The 14,814-nt window shown below is 40.4% G+C and overlaps 1 protein-coding gene across 1 annotated transcript in view; it reads left to right on the top strand.

The window, feature by feature from the left end:
* The first annotated feature begins 8,836 nt into the window (after positions 1 to 8,836).
* The window catches only part of LOC148022281 (folate-sensitive fragile site protein), a 70,577-nt gene continuing 64,599 nt past the window's right edge, over positions 8,837 to 14,814 (top strand). Inside the window, exons 1-2 of the mRNA XM_087697908.1 lie at positions 8,837 to 8,963; positions 9,070 to 9,157. Of these exons, the coding sequence (XP_087554034.1) occupies positions 9,102 to 9,157 (56 nt within the window). The 5' untranslated portion in view covers positions 8,837 to 8,963; positions 9,070 to 9,101. The remainder of the gene's footprint in view (positions 8,964 to 9,069; positions 9,158 to 14,814) is intronic.

Below are 14,814 nucleotides of genomic sequence, written 5' to 3'. Positions count from 1 at the left end.
TGTCATTCATTCTTAGACACATGGTAGATCTCTCTAGCAAGTTGTGGAGGATGGAGACCGACGGATGGAGTCAGAGCAGAAGTATTGGGCCTTACGTATGGCATAGGTCATTCATTGCAAGACACCTATGTGTGTCATTGGAGGTAGAGAGCTAAGAGTTTTAAAGTCATAATATGGTCATACTGACTTCATTCAATGACAAGTGTAATGACTAAAATTAGTATTTCATGCTTTAAATGCAAGTACATATGATATATATTCTAGCATACATACGTTTAGATGTCGCTTACAATGGAATCATCCCTTTGAAGTTCACAAAAGACGACATTACTATGAATGAATGGGTGTGAGATAGATCAAGATCCCCATTGAGAGGTCAATATGAGATCCAATGTTGTTAAACTACTGTAGAGATGTTTTGTAGACATTTAGTGGATTCCTAATCTGTTCTATGAATACCATATACTGAAGGTGGCATACAACGTGGTGAGGCTTTTTGGAGCTCATTCTTGCAAACATACACAAAAGAAGGGGACACCATTTTATATTGCAATGCAGGATGTGGTAACCTTGCATCAGTAGCGCTAAATTTCAATAGACAAATTGCATGTATGTACCACATTGTTGAATATGGAAGATATCTAAGAGCAAAGGTAACGTGTTACATAAACTTGTACAATATTTGATTGTAATGTGGTGCTCTTTTTCGTCATACCGATACATGGGTGCTCACCCCTCCATACGTGCATGTACAGCTACCTCCCACATCTCAAAAATTAATTGTATGTGATATAAATGGGGTGCTTCTACATAGGCATCCAAAATAGAAGGGATCTTTACTGATGAAGACCCTGGAAGTGGGCAGGTATTGGGTGATGGTGCTCTTTTTCGTCATACCAATACATGGGTGCTCAAACTTCCATATGCGCATGTACAGCTACCTCCCACATCTCAAAAATTAATTGTATGTGATATGAATGGGGTGCTTCTATATAGGCATCCAAAGCAGAAGGGATCGTTACTGATGAAGTGGGCAGGTATTAGGTGATTTTGCGGCCAAGGCTCACAAGGTTTTTGAAGGAAATATCTACATTGTTTTGCATTGCCATCTGGAACTCCACGAAGGAAGACAACTTAAGTGAGCTACTCCAATTCGTTAGAAGTGAATATGTGAAGTTGTCAAAGCAAGCACCAACCTTTGTATTTCAATATGGATAAGACAAGTATAGAGCAACTCCCACAACCACTTCTTTTGGAAGGAGTTACACAAAGCCCCTTTTCCTAAAATGTTTTGATGACATTGATTGGCCATACTTCAGCCCAAGAATGACACTATTTGTGGATGATAGCATGGAGAAGATGTAGATGAACCCACCTAATGCCTTTACATGCCCACCACCATTTGAGGGAAACCCCATGGACACAATCCTCCCGGAGCACATGCTTTTCTACTTGACTGAGCTAGCATGCTTCCATGGTTCAGTGCTAGACTTTGTTAGGGATCACCAATTCCAACCTCCAACAATGGAACTCAATTGATACTTGATGTGCATTATGAATATGTACATTCAAATTTATTTGATTGTGTTTATTTACAAGTACAATGTAATGAGGATGATAGGGAAGAGGAGAAAAAGAGAGGAATGTGCAAGTGAAGGAGATTGTGTATAGGTATTCGCTCAAGCGCAATACTACAAGATGTGTAAATAAAGCACATGCAAAATATCTAGGGAAGGGTGGAGTGTAGATACATGCACGCATGTGAATGTGTATGTGCACAATGGATTGAGTAACAACAAGGCAATATTGTTGTCCCAATATTAACTATTCAAACAATGTGAAAAAAAATAGATATCACATGTTATTGCCGTAAGTGTAACAAAATCTTTGATATCTTATCTTGTTGTAGTAATTCCACACAATAATGCTCAATTGAAAGTAGTGAGAACATGTGCGATGTAGTTTCGCTTATATGTGCACAATGGAAATGGTATATCACGATGTAATATCAAATCATGCACACAAAAGTGAGAGGCATGTGAAAGTTTATATGCATGTGGGAGTAACAATGTGATGTTCTTTTCGTCCTGATATTAACAACTAAAAGTGTCTAAGACAATGGACCTCATGCAAACCCTTGAACCTTGAAAAAATAAGAGGGTTGTGAAAAATGGATGGATAACCCTTGCAAAATTAAGAAGGGGAGGAGAGAGAGAAGCTAATTTAGAGAGAGTGTGCATGAGAGAGAGAGAGAGAGAGAGAGTGTGTGTGTGTGTGTGTGTGTAAAAGGGGGAGAAAGAGAGGAGTTACTATTTGAGAGAGAGAGAGAGAGGAGGAAAGGAGAGAAGGAGAGAGTATGTGTGTATATGTATTTGTGAGTGACACAAGAAGAGAGAGAGAGCAAGTGAGAGAGAAGGTGAGTGTAAGAGAGGGAGAAAGTGAGAAGTTGCTAATTGAGAGAGAGAGAGAGAGAGAGAGAGAGAGAGAGAGAGAGAGAGAGAGAGAGAGAGAGAGAGACTTATACTTGAGGTAATTAGCATGGGGGGAGAAACATGGGAGGGGATGATGGTGGTGGAAGCGGTGGAGGTTGTAGTGACAATGGCGATGGAGTCAGCGGTAGAGGTGGTGGTGGTAGTGGGGTGTAGTAGTGGTGCTTGATTTGTGCCCAAGAGAAGAGGAGGAATAAATAGACTATGTAGAACAAGAAATGAAGGTTACCCAAAAAAGCTCGCTTTCGCACGTACTCCAAAGCTAAATGACTGATGATGGAGTGGAACTCATTCAAGTGTGCAGACATGAAAGTCCCTTCCTTCATGCGAAGGTTCATCAACTCTTTCAATCAATACATTTGAAATGCAAGACTCTGCTTGTCATAAAAAAATTTAATCTATGTCTGAAGCTCATATGTAATCTGATCTCTACTTACAACAAGTCCAAAAGTATTCCAAGACATGTATCAAGCATCCCCAAGTGTCAAGCTAACATTCAAGAATTGATAGCAAGCCCCGAAAGTATGAAAGAATAAAAAGATAAGCTATGACTATCAAATGCTTACTGCCCTAAAATATTTCAGCAATGTCAATTTGTGATAAACTGAGCTAAGCACAAGCTCAAATCAGGCCATTAGCATTACAAAACATTATCCAATATCCTAGCATTAGTGTTATTATAGAGGGGCATGGATGAAGACATGTATGAGCTCCAAGTTGTGAAAGAGATTTTATTACAGACCTATAACAACATCTATGCTGTGATATAACAACAAATAGGGATGGAGGGGAACTCAAATCCAATGCCAAATGCCAAGTATTAGTGCCAATGGTGGTCAACACTAATGGGGAGCCTTCAAAGGAGTGTCTGGGAGCTGGGAAGGAGGTTGAGTGGGCTAGGAAGAGGAGGAAGGACAATTGGCACAAACATACTACCTACAACCTCTCTTACTATTTCTTACGCTAATGATAGTGAGGCTTTAGAGACACTCTAAGATGCTCAAGCAGGCCACATGAAACCTTGGAATATGCCACAACAAGCTAGGAAAAGATGGAGCTCAATGCATACCTTAAAGGTTGAATCTATGGCTGCTTCCCATGAGCCCAGAGTGGAAGCATGCGAGCAAAAGCAAGAGCTATGGTGGAAGGAGAGAGAGAGAGAGAGAGAGAGAGAGAGAGAGAGAGAGAGAGAGAGAGAGAGAGAGAGAGAGAGAGAGAGAGAGAGAGAGAGAGAGAGAGAGAGAGAGAGAGAGGAGGTGGGAACAGTCTCACAATGTATGATCAGTCTTCACTTTATTCAAATGTCACTAAAAGAGTAAAGAATAGAGTGACAGTGATGGGCACGCACCACTTGTAGTAGTGTACACATGTGTGGGTATTGTTAGTGTAGTAATACACAAGTGACTAGGTATGAGTGCCTTTACCCCTAACACAAGGCAGCGTACTGCTATCCACAAAGTAAAAGCACTAAAGAGCCCAAGACACCTGTCTATCCAACAGGAAAATGGAAATAGCTCAAAATTGATTAATGACTATGTTGTCCATAAAACTATAATAAATGAGGTGTTAACTGTGGGTAGATGTCTAATATAAAATGCTCCATTGCCAGAAGGGAAGTCCGGATAGGACAACTGGACTAAAGATGCGACTAGAAGTGATGAATAAAGAGCATGCAACTCCAAGTACTAAATAATATCAAAGAACCCAAGTACATAAACTAAGTATGCATAAGAGATCTGCAAGCAATGATGATGTCTACCATGGTGCAACCGACTCACTACTCCTCATAAATAGTAAAGCTCAATACATAACAAAGCATCTATCCATAACTAATAACCCGTCTAACAGGAGGAAGTTCAGATAACCAAATATCAAATAAAGATCATCCCATAGTGATGAATGATTGCAAGGATAATCTTTCCATAAACCAATAAGCATATGAAGAGATCCCATAGTCTCTAAAAGCCAAGCTCTACAATGAAAACTAAAAGTACTCCCATTGGATGCTAACCAGAGTATACAAGACCAAAGCAAGCTCAATGCATGTATATCATAATGTCTAAAAGCTCAATGATAACAAGTAATACATCCAAGAGCATATAAATGACATAAACATCTAAGCTCGTAAATTGTAGATCACTAACCAATATAACCTCTCCCAAAAAAGAATGTAAAAGGGCTTAGAACCAAAGCTCAAAGCTCAAAGAATAGCATATCTAATATAACCAATTGTGATTAGTGTACATATGATCCAAGAGCATTCCTGTGAAGTCTATGCTTTTATGCTAATCACAAACACAATCACCAATATATAATCCTAACCTTAAACCTATTTTAGCATAAAAGCATAGACTTCACCAATATATAATCCTAACCTTAAACCTTCAATGAATAAGCATCAAAGAATCATAAAGATCCAAATGTTTACTGCCCCAAACTTTGAACAACAGGCCTGTCTACAATTATCAATCAATGGTTGATCATTCTTTTCTTGAATAATGCCCAAGATGGAATCCAATATGTTGAAAGAAGTCCCCATTAGTTGGGCAAAGTATGAGAGAAGATGGTTGAGACAAATGCCAAAGGCAGGAGTGGCAAGGTAACTCCTAAAATGCATTGAAATTTATGGGGGTTACTCTTGGGCTTGTCTTTGTGTGGCTGAACTTCAAAGATCACTTGGCAATGGGCTGAAAGCTATATTGGAGTTGAGAAAGAAGACGAACGAGGTGGGAGCTACTACTAGTCTCAAATAGGTGAAGACATGGTAGCCATGAAAGCTCAATCGAAGCTCTCTTTCCAAGGCTGAAATAGAATGGCTAAAGGTCCTTAACTGTTGGCTCTAATACCAACTAAAAGGCTGAGTAGGAGGGAGAGTAAAAGAAGCACGAGTGGAAGCAAGAGCTATGGCTCCAATACCAACTCAAAAGTGATAGAAGCACTTGTACGTGTCAGGATAGAGGTCAAAGGTGAGAGAAACAAGAGCAGAGGAGAGAGAATGAGCGACGAGGATAGAGAAAGACTAGAAGGATAGAAAAAAAGAGAGAGAAGCCATGGAAGTTGTGAACAAGGAGGTGAGGTGAGAGACAATAATTGTATTATTGCGAGATTATTGCCAAAATATATTCAAAATTTACATCTCACACCTTTTATACCTATGTTCATGTGACGAGCTATTATTGAATGCGCAATAGACCCTTATGATTGTTATATGTAGATATTCTCATACATGCCCCTATTCAAGAAAGTTGTATTTACATCCATTTGGATAAGTTCCATATTCTCCTTGGTAACCAACGTAAGCATAATACAAACAATTGTCAAGATCTCGTCAAAGTCAATATGCTCGTGCTACTGAAATGGCTACCAATCTTGCCCTATACTTAGGCAATGCATGTGATGAATACATTTTTAGCTTATAAACTTATTTGCATGGTAATGGATGCTTGCCCTTAGGAAAAGGAATCAACTTGCAAGTTGCATTCTTCACTATAGAGTCCATATTTGAGTGCATAACCTTCTTCTACTCATGACTATTATCCATGTTTATAACATCATCATAGCATAAAGATTCTCTACAAATTATCACCATGACATAATCAAGAGATGTAGTATGTTTCTATTGTGGTCAACATACTCTCATAGATGAATTGAAAACTTGCTCAACCTAAGCATTTTGTTGTCCCAATTGATTATCCTATTGTACGTGAGATTGTCCACTTGCTTGTGATACATTTATATGAACATTACGTAGTTGTCCTAGCCCTACATCACGTGGGGCATGTCATGCATTCTACTCCTATGGTGGTTTTTCATGGTCTTGAAATAGCACTCTCCATATGCTAGCAACCTTTATTGGTTTTTTATGCATCTCCTCCACATTGAAGAGACTACATCAAGGCTACATACGATCTTCCTAGCCTCTAGATCCCATAAAGGATATCCCATCTCTCTTGAATCTCCATATCCAATAAAAAATAAATTCCATGACTTAGGATCAAGCTTAATTCTATTGTCATTGGAGACATGTACATAGGCCTCATAGCTAAATATACGAAAATGATCCTAAGAGGATCTCTTGCCATACAACACCTCTTCATGAATATTGCCATCTAATGGCTTGCTAGGTAATCTACTAGTGAAGTGAGCAATGGTCCTTAACCCAAAGTCCGTAAGTGAGATCTCTATCCATTCCTTGAGGCTTCACACCTTCCAATTTAATGGGCTTAATATGTTTTGTTTACACCAAAGCGTTAAAGGTACGGTCCTTCCTATATGAGAAGTCAATGCCATCCAACTTCTCAACATGATAGGTATGTTCCTTCCAATATGAGAAGTTAGTGCCATCCAACTTCTCAACATAAAAAAGTGCATTTTTCACAGCAAATGCTGAAGTCATAACCACTCTAAATAGATGCAAACCAAAATGCAACCAAGATAATATCAACTACACAAACAAGAAGATTGAAATCTGAGTGCTCATAGCATTAGTAAACTAATCGCAAACACAATGCTAAAACGGGTGAATTTGATGTGCACAATGCATACTAGCTTTTTTATAAAAATTTAACAAAATTTTAGAAAAGTTTGCAAGCAAAAATAGCCTCAAAAAGTTGCATAGAAATGGCCTTTTATGTCTTCCAAAATAATCAATTTTATTCTCTACAATGCGGACACAAAAGCAATGAATCAGTTCACATAAGTAACCAAATTAAGTCCTTCACAATGCGAAACCATTTTTGTAAGTGGCTCATAAAATAAGCATTTCCAATTGTTTGCAAAAGAGTCTTTCTACAAAAGAGGTTCAATTTGAACCAGTTCAAATGCATCCAAATATGAACCAACTTCAAAATGTCCAGCTTGTATATTCTCAGTGTGAAAGGGATCAATTTCAAATCTACTAACGTGAAAGGGTTTGACTTATGCTAGTTTGACTAGACTAGGTCAATAGTATTTGAGTGTGAAAAGGGATAGTTTAGGCTAAGTTATAAGACGTTTCTTTTATGTAGTACAAAAAGAACACAGAACAGTTGCAAACCTTCCCCAACAAAGGTTTCATGGTAGCAAGACATCAGTCAATGTTTTCTCTCCTCCAATTGAATCATTGAATTTTTGGCTCTTCAATGGCTCCCAAAGTCACTTGCATAGGGGATGTGTGTGTACTGTGCAGGGGGGGGGGGGATCAATCAACTTATTGGCCCCCTTACCATGACCCCCAAGTTCAATCACCGATACTATGGACCTTACCGAATCACTCAAGTGCTGAACGAAGTCACCTACAAACTGGACCTACCAGACAGTGTTTGTGTTCATAATGCATTTCATGCTCGTCTTCTGTGCAGGTTCTATCCCGACAACCAATGGGGATGGCACGTACCAATGCTCCATTCCAACGGTTCCTTCGAAGTAGAAGCATTTCTCTGACGTCGGGAATAAAGAGGCTTCCTCGAATACCTCACCATGTGGCGCGGGCGTTTACTCAAGGAGGCCACTTGGATCTCAGAAGCGGAGGCCTGCGAACGCGGAAAGGATGCCTTCGCCCTATGCTCGAGGAGAACCCCTCTACCCCTTCCAATGACCCTTGAGCCTCTCCAGAAAACCCAAAAATAATGCGGTTCTCAATCATAGACCCCGAATGTGCCTCCACTCGTCAAATGTAATCGAGTCGAGGGTGGACCCGCATGGTAACAATCAGCAAATAACTCCAAAAATAAAGGCCCAACTTTCCAGTCTAGATGGGTAGACACTGACCAGCTTGCTAGAATAGGCTATGTTAAGACCCCCACGTCCTAGTGTGGTAGACATTGGCCAGTCTGATAGTATAGACAGTGTTAAGACCCCACGGGTCCCTTAAACTGGTAGACACTGACCACCTTACTAGGAAAAGCTGTGTTAAGACTCCGGATGAGTCAAAATAACAAATGCTACCCTTAGATTGCTGAGGACAGCAATCCAGTAAGCAGGGGTGAGTGTAAGGGCTTTGTAGCTATACCATGCCGTTGCTACCGAATACACCTATACAGGGAGTAGTAGTGACTTAAAGCCCTGCCTTGTTTCCACTTTACGTGTGATTCCCTATACCCAATGGTGAGCCCTCTTATGTGTGGTGTCACGAGGGTGTAGTCCTGGGATGTGTCTATGTTGTCCCGCTTTTTGGATTGAATAATACAAGAGTATACCTTGAGCTTATATATCGTGTTACCTTTCTGTGCCATGTTGAGTGCGTAACGAGTGCAGGTTTATCACAAGGGGGGTCAATCAACTTATTGGCCCCCTTACCCTATACGCACATGAGAAAAAAAAAAAGCTATCTTGGATCCAACAACAAGGATAAGGAATGTTAAATAGATGATTTTTTGGACTGAGCAACGTGAGTCGGAGAAAACTAGACTACCGTGCCCTAACGTCAATACTTACGAAGTGTCTGTGTGACACTGATGATCAACGAGTCGTGTGGATAACTCTGTCTATATAAAGGTCTTTCTGCTGTAACTCTTCGTTGATATCTATACGGCATCTATGGTAGCTCTCAAGGCTCCCTAATTCCCTTGTCCCTTGTCATGTCACCTGCCCTGACTCACAGCTTGCGGGCGTGCTCTGGATCGTGGAACCATTATGGCCTCCTTCTCTGCTATTCGAGCCGACGTGTTAGATCGCGAAGAACGAAGAAGGTATTTCCTGTTGAACTCTTTCTTTTTCAAAGTTAACAAAGAAAGCCCTGTTTTCTGTTTACTCGATAGGTCGAATCGGGTTTCATCATATGCATATCGAAGAAATATTCTTCGGATGCCTTGAAAGAAAATGCACTGCCACAGTGAACTCAGAGTGGTGGTCTTCTCGGGTTTATGAAGCAGGAGATTGTCGTACAATGAATATCAGTTTGCTGCTTATGATATACTGTTCAGTCAATTGGACTATATTTGCCTATGTAGAACCATGAGAAGATGTGGTAGGAGGAAAGTACTCTTGCTGGATATTTCGATGTAGCTGATTTTCAAACGGAAAATGTACAGAAAGTACACATAAGAACCAGCAAAGCCACTTGAGCAGAAGTCTTTGAACAAATCTAAACATTTGATACCACATTAGAAGAGCAATCAATGATAGTGGAATAAGGAAAGAGACAATGCACAAATTATAAACACGAGAGACAAAGTAAACATGAACACAAAACCAAAGAATACAAATGGTTGAGTGCAAGCTCACCTACTTAAGAATTTGCAAGTACAAGACAATGAATGTGGCCATACATGCTTCATTTATAGACAAAAAAGTGGGATGATGTACTAGAAGTAGGTTATTCAAACTTGAGAAAGTAGCCCATGAATTAGTGTTTAGGCATCTTGAATTGATGAAATAACTACTTTCAATACTCTTGTGCTCTATGAGATCCATCATAGGATTATGTTGGATGGATATCAACTTCTTTGCGGTAAGATTCAATGATGTAAGTCCCTTGGAACAATGTTTGGTTGTAGAATCATCTTACGGATGCCACTTGGCTTGAGGTGGAGCCTCCTAGCTCTACATAGCTTTGTGGCTCAGCCATATTAACCACAAACATTCCTCTACTATGTGGAGTTGGTATTGGTGATGCACTTTGTGTTGGTGATTTTATCACCATGGTCCCTAAATAAGTATGTATCTCATGTTTTGCATATCTATTGCTATTTGACTTTGGGACTGGAGCTCATTTTTATTTTCTTGGTCTCTCTAATGTATAGTGCTTGGCATATATCTATGAGCTGCCAGTTGATCCTTCTATATAGTGAGTACATGACCATCCCACACTCCATAGTGATCATTCAATCCAATGGATTGTAGAAGTGGTGCCACCTCTCCTATGAGCTGAAACTAGTGTTTTTTCTCGGATAAGGTGGTAGATGACTTGATTTAACAATAATTGCAGTAGGCAAATGATTCACTAAGCTAAAGTAGATATTTTACCACTTCAAGCTAAGACAGTCGACACCCGAATCAAAAACAGCCTCCTTGAGCCATTTCAACGAGTAGCCGATTTACAGATATCACAATCTTAGCAAAGAACTCCATCAAATGCCTATCAAGTCCATGTTTTGATTCTCAGTATATGCATTTTCATGTTTTGATTCCATATAGGGCTGGGCTATAGTGTTTTTAGGCTGTTCTCTTCATTTCGTAGCTGCCATCTTTGTGATTCTTCATTTATTACCTGTGTTTCGGTTTGTATCCTCTTGTTTTATCTTTCCATGTAGCACTTTTCTTGTTTTCTAATCAATTGGTGTGTGATTCATTGCTCAACTTTAGAGAGGCTTCCTGTGTTGTCATAATGCAATAAAAAAATAATTTGTATCCTTTCAATTATTTTGCATATTCGATTATTTATTGAATTTGTTTCCTTTGTATTTACTTGATATAAAGAAAAGCATGTTAGATGAGGCCATTGATGATCTAGACATTCACATAGACAATTGACAAACAAACACACACACACACACACTCTCTCTCTCTCTCTCTCTCATGAGTGGTCACAAGTTATGGTGGACACATGTAGTAGGTTACAGAAAAGATAGTATACACTTCCACCCATATGATTTGATTGGGCGTTTGTGATCAGAACTCAAGTATATCAAGGTCAAGCTCACATAGAAAATATTAATGCCTTGAAGCTTGGGCTCGATCTGTCAGAATAAACAATTACAATTAGCAAGATGACACGATTATGAATTGTTTGTACAATGTGTATATGTAGGTTGAAAACTTTAGTTGCACATGTCTTTGCATGGAAAGCTTGTATGAAGATTTTAGTATTCTTTTTGTAATGTACTTTTAAAGAATTTTCACATGACGCCTATATTAGAAGGAGAGGGGGTTCCCAAACTTAGGAAGTTTGTAAATTTTAGGAGCCTCATATTGGCCTAAAAATACTAATACTACAAAATAGGGATGACATTCTAAAAATAGTAAGTTTTGTGTTTTGATAGTGCTTACCAAATTTTGATTGTTTCTGTTCTTGACAATATTTAGCCCAAAGAGAGAGACCATAGAGAAGAGACGAGTGTTAGGACACTTATCACACAAGCTTTTAAGTGTCCTACTACTTGTTACATCTCATGACATGTGATTGAATATTGTTAGCAGTATAGTAAGCTCATGTGTGAGTCTAGACATGTGTAGTAGTGGGCCCGACGTTTTAGTGTTATTTAGGTATTTTTTATTTGTCATTGTGGTGATCACTGAGCTGTATTCTTGCGATATCACCAAACGGTTGGTTTCACCAGAACTGGTTACTTGTAGCAATGGGGTCTTAAGGTAACCTGCGGGAACGGACACCTCCTATGAGCCGACGTCCAAGCTGGGCATGGCACTCCCTTTGCGGGAACCCGTCGGGATGGGGCGTTTTACCGGGTGAGAGTTAGGGCAATCCTTTCTCAAGTCTCGGACTACTTGGGCTCCCATATGGGGGTCTTGGTGCCTATCCTCACTAGCCAAGAGGCTGGTCTCCCCGGAGCTATCAACCGAAGGGAGCGGAGGAAAGCGGATGCGTCCGCCGAAGCCGGAGGCGAAAGGGTTTGGCCTTGTGATAGCGCGTGTACTAACATACCATACTCACTTAGTGAGCATGGCATGAAGGTGTACACCCGACTCACAAAACAAAACAAAGGGGAGCCAGTGTTGGTGCCGACGTAGCTAGTGACTTACAATTTTATACAACTGTCTTGTGTTTGGTATATGGATTTGATTTGCTGAGCATATCTTTGAGTTCTCCTTTGCAATGCTTTTATGTTCCTTTTTTCTTTCTCTTTTGTATTTTGTTTAGTAGTTTATTTTAGCATCCTTCTATACTTTCATTGTTGTATCCACTTCTCTGACATAGTATCAAATTTTAGATCTACGCTCTTATTCTTCTTTTCTGATTACTAATTATCTTTGTTTACTGTAGCTGGGCGACCAATTGTTAGGACTTTTCAACTGTAAGATATTTGCATTTTGTTGTTGCGATTCTTCTTTAGCCATTGTTGACTGCATTTAATGCTGTTGCTGTGCGTGCGTTTAGTGCTTTTCTACCTTATTTTAATGTTGGTGACAACATTTAATGCTTCATCAGAACTTGTAGGGGTTGGTTAAACAGATTAGTCAGTTCATGACTGTGTCTGTGCATATGGTACAGCAGGTTGGGCACCAGAGATATTTTAGGCATTTTATTTGCCAACATTTATTGTGATTTGGTATTATTTGCAGCGAGTCGACTAGTCATATTTTATGGCATTTATTTGGCCTATATATTCTCAGGCTCCCTTCTCCACAGTCATTCATTCATCACCTGACAGTTCTTGGGGAGAGGGAGCAGGTGCCAGTGTCCCCATAGCTGGTGACTCACATTACTTCTGTATATGGATTCCATTTCCCGAGCATCTCTTTTCTTTTGAGCTCTCTTGCAGTGTTTCTCTTTTCTCTTTTCTCTCTCTCTTGTGTTCAACTATTATAGCAGTTTCCCATGCTTCCACTGCTGCATCCACTTCTGACATGGTATCAGATTTCAGGTTCTGACATTGATTCAAGTTTTGGATCAAATGTTTTTTGCTGCTGATCTGACCTGATTCTGACTGCTGTGACTGATCTACAGCTTGGGGTGACCATATTCTGGCAGTTTTTGGCCTGTTTTCTGCATTTTTCTTCAGCGTTTGCAGACTGTCATTTTCGTTTTTGCTGTTTTGGGACTGATTTCAAGGCTGGGGACCTTATTTTGATCCTTCTTCATCACAGCGTTTTGGTGGTTGTAGGTTGAGGCAATTTGTTTGTGGGCCAGCTGACTGCATTTAATGCAGTTTCAGTCTGCGATTTTGTCATTGGCCTTTGCGTTTCATTCTTCCGTGTCTGTGCATGGCTGGGCGACAGTATTTTGAGGCTTTTTTTTACAGGTTTTGGCAGTCTTTTTTATCTTGTGATACATTGCTCAGCTTTAGCGAGGGTTCATGTGCATCTAGTTGTTGTGTTCTTTTCACTATACTTTGGTTCCTATTGATTCTTGCTCTATGTGCTTTATCTACTGCTTTTGCACTCGTGGAACTTTTGTGAGTTTGTATTTTGGCAAACCTTCCTTTCTGTTACTCCCTTGCCTTTTTTTCATCTAAAGTCAATCCCTATCTTATTGTGGCATCTCCATATCCTCCTCCTGATACTGAGCATTGTGATTTTATCTACTCATCAACGACTGTTATGTTGGAGCAATGTTGTGTTCAGATTTAGGTTGGAATGAGGATGCTATCTCTTGGTACTCTTGCTGCTCCAGTTTCTAAGAAGGGTGACATTTGGCCCAAGAAGAAGCGTCCTCAGTGCTATTATTGGAAGGACGGTAGGACATTAGCAACTGTTTGGGAGGCGAAGGAGCGACCTGTCGGAGTGCGCAACGGAAGAAGAAACACGAACACAGAGGAAGAGAGAGAAAGCAGAAAATGAAGAAAGAAAATCTGCATTGACTGAGATGAATGCTGAATACAAAGGGGTGGACTGATCAGTCCTTGAACGCAGCCCGGAGCGTCAGTGAGGGCATCAAATCAGGCTGGAAACAATGGCAGCACCAATGCTGGAATGGGAGAGGAGGGAGAGTGTGCTGAAATCTGCATAACAATGTGTGGGACTGATGGGGGGGGCTGCTATATATGGCCCCCCAGTCTCCAAACTGGCCGACGTGGCCCAAAACTGGCCGACTTGGCCTAATCTGGCCAACTGCACCAAAAAAGAGACCTAAAATGGCCAACTGCCACCCGAGAAGGAAATGCACAACAAAAACAGTAACACACAAACTGACAGAGCTCTTATGTCTCCTGCCAGACTCTAACAAGAGCTCACAACGAGGAGATGACAGACTGACAATGAATTAGAGTAGGCTAACACGACCACCTTCAACAGGTGATGCCTCTCTCCGTAGGTCTTTCTCATCTACAGGTTCAGGTATGTGCTCTTGGTACGTAGCTAGATTGATGGTTGTAGGGGCTTCTCTTCCAGCTTGCTAGTGCAGGTGGTGTGGACATCCCTCATGACTTCCTTGTGCCAGGGAGAGAGTGTGAGAGGGTGGTGTAATGGGACAGTCAGACCTCATCTATACTTCTATATAGGTGCACACGATCTAGAGAGGGTTTCCTTGATGCATCGACAAAGTTTGGTGAATACAAATCCTAGAGCTGGGATTGACATCTAGGTTGATGATGAGCTGTTCTTTTCTTGACAGAGAGCCGATGGCTTTCGTCTGGAGCTCACATGAGGAAACACTTCGGTGGTCTAGCCAAAGAAGGGAAATTCATGGTCATTTATGTGTTGCGGCATTGGTGACAGGATGGTTACATGT

The sequence above is a fragment of the Lygodium microphyllum genome, chromosome 17, assembly GCF_053477565.2.
Source record: "Lygodium microphyllum isolate KBCC chromosome 17, Lygodium_microphyllum_v1.1.10, whole genome shotgun sequence".
NCBI lineage: Eukaryota > Viridiplantae > Streptophyta > Polypodiopsida > Schizaeales > Lygodiaceae > Lygodium > Lygodium microphyllum.
This window is presented reverse-complemented; position numbering and strand designations above follow the sequence as displayed.